The following is a 7,761-nucleotide window of genomic DNA, read 5'->3' on the forward strand; positions in this document are numbered from 1 at the left end:
TTGCTCATCCACAACAGCTTTCGGCCAATGCTGGTGGTGAGGGCGTGTCGTGGCTGGACACTGGAGAAATATCAACATCTGTTGAGAAAGGGATCCCGTCATTATTTGTTTCTGGTAAGGAAGTGGGGTTTCAAGTTGATATCTTAAGAGCATGTTTGGTCGGAAGAAAGAAGGATACAAATGGGACCTTAAATGATCTCTGGGGTTTGGCTAAAAGGTTTTGGGACATGCCTACCTTCACATGTCCCTGTGTCCTAGCGAGGAATGAAGTTCTTTTTATGTTCGAAACAATAGATCAAGTTGCAAAGATTCTGGCTGAGGGGGTCGAAGCATGTGGGAATCAACTGCTATCTCTTTCAGCTTGGAATCGGGACTTTGTCCAGGGAGCGGAAGAATTTTGGGTGAAATTTTATGGAATCCCGTTGCATGCGTGGGCAATATCAACGATGGAAGCTTTGGGAAACATCTTTAGTCCGGTCTTGGAAGTAAGGATGGAAGGTAGACATAGTCAGTGTATGAGCTTCGCATCGGCTAAAATCCTCTCTCCTAGATGGAAACTCTCCTGCCCCTTCGTTCTTCTTCGGATATTGGGTGACTGTTTTATTATAGGAATCGAAGCACCCCCTCCCATAGGAAGCAATGGATCCCATTCATGCTCGGATTATCTCAGTTGTGACCCCCTCAGAATATCAAGCCTAAATGCGTCATATACATTGAACTCGCCGGTTCTAGATCGATCGGACCCTCCTGCGAGTCGTACGATGGTTTGGGATATGCCAGCTGTGAATCCAGCTGAGGACCCCCCGCTGATTGACGGGGGGCTCTTTGGAAGAAAGACCATTGAACCTTTGGGACCCACCCTTTTGAATTCAAAATTCAAATCTTACCACTCTTTCGAAGAAGACTGTTGAACCTTTGGCTCCAATTGAGGAGAAGATGAGAGAGCACCGCTTAAGATGGTTTGGACATATCCAACGTAGGCCTTTGGATGCTCTGGTGAGAAGAGGCGATTCGTGCCAAATTGATGGAGTAAAAAGAGGTAGGGGCAGACTGAAAACAACTTGGGTAGAAACATTGAGGAAAGACTTGATAGCTAGGAACATAACAGAGAACATGACCTTGGATAGGATAGAATGGAAGAAAATGATCCACGTAGAAGAACCCAACTAGGACCAAGATTAGAGCCGGGTAGATTCCTTTTACCTTCATGAATTTTTTCTAAATGATTCATTTAGCCGACCCCAACTAGTTTGGGACAAAGGCTTTGTTGAGTTGAGTTGAGACCAATAAAAAAAAAAGAAATGAAAAAATAAAGGGGTTCTTCTCAAAAAAACCCTGGTTCCATATCCTCTAGAATCCGATGGACATACATCGAGTCCCGTGTCTAGTCAGTTTGGACAAAATGGTCCTTTTTCTGACTGGCCTGATGTCCTCCCTAAAAGGATTGACATGCCAAAAAAAGTTCTTAAGAGGGCGGAATCCTGTCCCGTTGAGCGTTTCAAGCGCATTAGATCAACTAAGGCTAACCATTCTATCGGAATGCTTTCGAATTTGAATAAATCTTTGGGCGTCCTCAAAAAAGGGAAAGCGGAAATCCTCTCGTCTGGTACGACTTTCATGAATCAGTGGAAGCAGAGAGTTGGTCTAGAGCTCTCAAGGGCCTAGATAGGGATGAACCCTCTTGAAAAAAATATTCTCAGGGGAATTCAATTCAAAGCTACATTCAGAAAATGCCCCGAGGAATAGAACAGTTGAGTGGGCTCCAAAAAAGCATGATTTCCCATCTCTTTCCAGGGCATGCGTGGCCCTGAGGTGACCTGATAAAAAGTCATTGGGGGTTTTCCTCTAGATTTCCCCCCTATGGAAGCTAGAAGGATTAGAGGCTTTTTGGAAAAGTAAAAGGTACGAAATAGAGGGAAAATGACTGATGGACATCTGGTGGGTTGGTGTGGAGAAGGGTGATTTGGTTTTTCTTGAATAAAGTAAAAAGATTGCCTCATAAGCTATTGACTTGAAAAAAAAAAAACTTAAAGCGAGGTATTTCCTCTGCATTGCAAAGGACAAGATGGAGTCGGCATTTTTCCTTAAAGTGGAGCTAATTATCATCAGATATAGTACAGCATTTAAGGCACTTGTGGAAATCGAAGGAGATGATTAGAGTCTGTCAGAAACAATATAGGGCCATATTGCTTTTGATTACTAAGCATAGGAATTTTTGTCATACTATCATTGGAAATCGTAGAGGAAGAAAGGCTATCTGTCAGGATAATCGAGTGTATTTGTCACCATAAATGCGTTCACATCGAAGCATGGGAAACCTCTCCTCATTCGCCATCATGGGTGGTGTGGGGGTGGATATTGGTATTTGTAGGCGGTTGCCCCTATATTAAAAAAGAGGGGGAGTTCTTTCAGAGTAACTGGTAGTTTTGAAAAATTCAGACCTTTCGTTTCCCCTCTAAGGAAAATGGACTAGCAGAAAGAGAACTCGCCTCTCCCTTCATCTTCCGGCCACTTGCCGAAAAAGAAAGCGACCCATGGACCTTATGGAAATGGAGGAAGTTTTGCTTAGGATAAGGGGCATGGTCTACAGTGAAGAAAAGGCTTCTAGGTTCTCACCAATCTAACAGGGACTTATAACATAAAGGAAACCCACAAGCCAATGCATAAGCACCCTCATCAAATTCTTAATGGATGAGAGAGGCTTAAGGCGGCTGGAACGGGAGGCGAAGAAAGCAGTGGGGATACAGAAACTGGAAGAGAAGATAGCTGCCGGAAAGGCCTCTGAAGGCAGGATTCTGAAGCCCGAAGACCACTCTACCATAGTGTCAGATGAAGAAGTTTTTCAGTTTGAGGTTAAGTACCTGTTGAAGGAACTGGGCAAGTGTATAGTTTGAGGGGGGCTGTTTGGGTTGGTTGAAGAGAATTTTTTGGAGAAATTCTAGTAGTAGTGGTTGTTAAGGTCTCCGCGGGAAGATCTCAAAGTTGTTTTCGAATTTTCTAGGGGTAGCGAAATCTCCTGAAAATGGAGAAAGAAAGACCTTCTTGAAAGGTGGTAGGATCGTTTAGTCTTCAGACCTATAAGGGTGGATGTATAGGAAAATTGGGAGGGCTGAGTATTGGTTTTACAGTTTTCTTTTTGTTTTTTCTGGACCTGGAATCACCTCCCGTGTCTTCATACACTGTAGTACATTGGGGAACTACTGGTCCCCCTCGCATGTAACCCTCATATGATTTTAATATATTTCTGTCATCTTTAAAAAAAAAAAAAAACCATTGGGAAATGTCCAGTCCTACATTGGATGGATGATTCCAACCCCTTGTTCAAAAAGATAAAAATGATCCTTTTATGCATTTTCATAAGAACTTTTGACCTATGCTATTTGTAGACTTTGCTGAAGAGTGATCCCAAGTTTAGAACGTTACTCTAAGGTCTTTTAGTGGCTATAATCATTGTTTTTAAAATCTTAAGATTTACGATTCAAATCAAATTTTATGTATTTTGATTTGAATCCCATGATTGAATCTTAATCTTACAATTTTCGATTGAATCTTATGATTCGATCGTAAATCATACAATTCATGTTATTTGTCCTAATTAAGTTTTGTATAAAGGATAATAGGACTTTCTTTCAAAAGACTCCCTTTCCTTTCTGCATTAGGAAAACCTTCCAAAATCCTCTAGTGAAAAGGGAAAAGACATGAGGGGAAGAGTTCTAATGAGTCAAATTAGATTGAACCGGTCAAGCAAGCTTGAGGACATTACTTACATCGAGGAGGGAGACAACTATAATGAGGACAACATCACCAACTGACCCATTTTTTATAATTGCTATTTGTCATTTGATATTGAGACTTTGAGAACTAATATGATATTGTGTCATATTATTTTTAACATTATTATCCAATATGCATGGTTTTGGATGAGAAATATATGATTAGCATGTATTTTGTTAGCACGGCAATTTTGTGGCAATTTTGTTAGCAGACAATTCGCATTCTGATAACTAGTAACTAACGATGGTAATTTCAATTAATGGATTTGGATGAAAAAATGAATATTAGCTATTTTATTATTCTATGATTTGTTTATAATTTGTTTATATTTTTTGACTTATATATATATATATATATATATATATATATATTATGATGTATTATTTAATTTATGATCCGAATCATTTCGACCCTTATTACGATTTAGGATTCGATTCTGAGTTTTAAACATTGACTACAAGATCAGCAGTCTCGATCACCATACACATGCATTCGGGTTAGGACTGGACATTTCTCTATTGTCTTGTGGCAGCCACAAGATAACAGTCTTGATCACCATATCCAGATTCCATGTGTATGATGGGCTCGCAACTAGAATTTCAATCCGGGTTGAACGATTTTTTTGGAAATAGTTTTCAACCAGCAATTGACGCGCCTTGGTTATAACCTCACTAGCTGCATAATTGCCTCAAGCGCAAAGATTTCCGGTTGAATGATTTTGCTTGTAACAATTGAAGAAATAACAAGGGATGTTTGAAACATGTTGATGTAGTTTGAAACTCGTCACCACAACACAAAATGTACACGCAGAACATATATTTCATCTAAAATCACTTTAAGTGGTAAGTCGTGGGTTGAGCCCACAGTGAAGGTGCCTGCGTTGCAACCTTTGAGGTCATGGGCTCAATCGCAGTTTACCTATGAGAAAGAAAAAAGAAAAAAAATCTTTCAATTGAGTTTTTCACTTTTTCATGCTTGTCTTAGTGTGTGTTTGATGCCTCTCTCTGCATGACAATGTGTCTAGAATGTTTTGTTAATCTATATAAGATTTTTCTAAATAACTGGTTATTCACACCTTCAGAATATCATTATGATTTGAAGTTCTTTATTACTTTCACGATGGCACTTTCATAAGCCGTACCCTTAAAAAAAGACCTTTCAGAAGCCATTTCCTTGTAATGTTGGCATGCAGTGGTACTTTTCCTCAATGAAGCATTTTTTGAAAGTAGATCACGCTAATGCAGTTTATATACATAGATTTATGAAACCTGATTGTATATTTTCCTACTTCTTTAGGACTTATTGAAGCCTTTCTTGAACTTATGATCATACTTCTCAAGCTTCTATCCTAATTTTATGGAACCCAATTTTATAGTTTGCTTATTGCTTTCACCAGGCTGAGTGTGAACAGCTAGCAGCCAAGGTAGATTCATTGACCAGCGAGAATCAAACACTCAGGAACGAGATGCAACGGCTTGCTGAAGACTGTGAGAAACTCACATCTGAAAATGCATCCATAAGGGTTGGCTTATGAACTTCTTCTTTTTTCTGCTGGTTTCTGACACCTGCACTTTTTTTACTTTTCTGCCCTTATTTATTCTCTTTATTTTTCCATTTACTCTCAATATTTTCCATATCATTCGATGTCAATAGTATTTGTGATCAGAACTCCTTGGAGCTCCATCATTTCCTCCGTAGCTCTAATGTTTTAGGGCACCCTTTAACCAAAAGGGGTGTTTTTAACGATTCCATGTTTGTGGAGCAATCTCTGCCCACATTGTGATTGGTTCTGTTATTCTTTTAGTGAAATCTACCTTTTCAATTTCGAAGTAATAGACCAAGTTCCTTTTAATGTTTGCCATCAATTTCTGAATCTCTCCAAGCTATTGTGTCATTTGATTCTTCCGTAAAATGAAAAAAAATGACCAATTTTAATCACACAAAGCTCCACTGGCACGTACCAGTTTTAAGTGAATACCCATCAGCTAATCATTAAGCTGATGACACTGACAAAAGTGATTTGTTGAAACAGGAACAGCTGATAAGTTCCAGCCAGTCAATTGAAATCTCTCTTAAGGTGATGGGACTGACAAAAGTGATTTGTTGAAACAGGAACAACTAACCCAATTGTATGGACACGATGTGATATCTACATTCGAAGGCAATGACACGAACACACCACTTTTCCAGTCCATTGATGGTGAAGGAAACAGTCACGCACATGACACTTCAAGGGGAACCAATTCCGGTTCTGACCAGAAAAACGACAAGTTCTTCAGTTCAAATAGGAAACTTGAATCTAGCTCTAATTGAATAGACGTATTTGTTTTAGTTACTAACTTTAGAGCCTTAAACCCTTTTTATTTGGCTGATTTTTAGTTCATATACTTATGTATTATATAATCTTCCCGAAAGCTAAAATCTTGCGAAATCTGTGTACATTGCTGTAAAATTAAACTGCAAAAAACTAATGTTTACTGAATTATTTCTCAAAATTGTTTTCATTTGTCTTACATGTCATGACTAGTTATTGCATTAATGAAGACGTGCGAAAGGATATTAAGTTCTCATATTATGATATCTGAAAAAAAGAAATTCATATTCATAGATTCTGATCCAGTTTTTCATTGTTGTTTTGCTTTGCTGAGAATGGTAATGTCATCTTGAAAATGGATTGTCTGGGCCCAGTGAACTGATGCTAAATTCTCAGTAAAATCAGCATTCAGCCAGGCAATAGAATGGAGGAAACCCACAAAAAATATGGTCCTAAACTCATGTTCTGATGAAGCTCAAAGTACTTACGCAGAAGAGCCCTCCTTTGTCACAGATGCATCATGAATGTAAGACCTCAAGCTGTCCTCTATTGCACTGCACATATTGAACAGCCTCATATTCTTACAATTTCCTTTATCATCTTGATGTCTTGTTGGGTTTAGATGGATGGGATGACTTGATGGATTTTAGTACTAAACTCCAATTTGTTGGAATGCTTTCTTGGGCTTTTTATTTTCAAATAGTATATTTTGAAGTCACAAATTGGAGGTTTAGATATGTCTAATAGGAGTGGATTTTGGTTCATGACCCATCCCATAGCTAGGCCTAGCACTTTTATGGTCTTGATCATTGAACACATGGCTCCCACTTGTACTATTGTCAGCCCATTTTTTCTGAGGATACATACATTTAGATATTTCAATCTCCTTTTTCCCAGCATATGTACCGTGTTTTGTGCTGAGGATAAAAATCCCATTAGACGAAATTTATTTCCATTTTACTCCCTTTTGTCTGTCTTTTCCATGAAAATGACTTTATTTTAAGGCAAATCTCCCCCCCCCCCCCCCAGGCACAACTGAATGATATCTCCTCTCCACTGTTTTGATAATGACACTCCTTTATTCTACACGGGAGTATTTAACAACTAATTTAGAGAAGTCATTATTACAAAAGGCAGTGGGAATATCATTTCTTATTTGTGAGTGTGTTTTAGTCCGAATAAAACTCAACTAAAATTGGCAGTTGCACGAGAGGATAAAGGTGGATGAATGGAATCTAGAGGACCTTTCGATCTGGGCTAGAACTTTTGGGGTATCTCATCCCTCACAAGACCCTGTGTTCTTGCATAAAATGAAGTTCTATTCATGTTTGAACACGCGGATCTAGCTTCCAGAGCTTTGAAGATGGGAGCAAAGGCCTGTGGTATTTACCTTCTATCCTTTGCAATGTCGGATTTAGAATACCAACAGGGGGCGAGAGCAGTCTGAGTAAAATTTTATGGAATTCCTCTACATGTATGGGCTACTTCGACTGTTGAAACATTGGGAAGAATATTTGGACCGGTACTAGAAATAAGAATGGGAGGTAGCCATGGTCAATGCATGAGTTATGCTTCGGCAAAAATTTACACATCGGAATGGAAACTGTCACAGCCATTCGTTCGTCTCTGAGTTCAGGATAATCGCTTCACTATAGGAATAGAAATTCAACACA

General features: G+C 38.9%; 1 protein-coding gene and 1 pseudogene across 10 annotated transcripts in view; one reads left to right on the forward strand and one right to left on the reverse strand.

Moving 5' to 3' along the window:
• Window positions 1–6,269, forward strand: part of LOC143849689 (G-box-binding factor 1-like) — a 56,770-nt gene extending 50,501 nt beyond the window's left edge. For 9 of the 10 annotated variants that reach the window (XM_077358836.1, XM_077358839.1, XM_077358831.1 and 6 more), the window contains exons 11-12: window positions 5,171–5,296; window positions 5,887–6,269. In XM_077358836.1, coding sequence (XP_077214951.1) covers window positions 5,171–5,296; window positions 5,887–6,087 — 327 coding nt within the window. In that variant the 3' untranslated portion in view covers window positions 6,088–6,269. Of the gene's footprint in view, window positions 1–5,170; window positions 5,297–5,806 lie in introns of all 10 variants that reach the window. The other variant, XM_077358840.1, reaches the window with a different exon arrangement.
• LOC143852133 (U4 spliceosomal RNA) lies at window positions 4,343–4,476 on the reverse strand (annotated as a pseudogene).
• Window positions 6,270–7,761: the final 1,492 nt, after the last annotated feature.

This window comes from Tasmannia lanceolata, unplaced genomic scaffold (assembly GCF_043159265.1).
Source record: "Tasmannia lanceolata isolate RefF3 unplaced genomic scaffold, GAP_Taslan_0.1 ptg000018l, whole genome shotgun sequence".
NCBI lineage: Eukaryota > Viridiplantae > Streptophyta > Magnoliopsida > Canellales > Winteraceae > Tasmannia > Tasmannia lanceolata.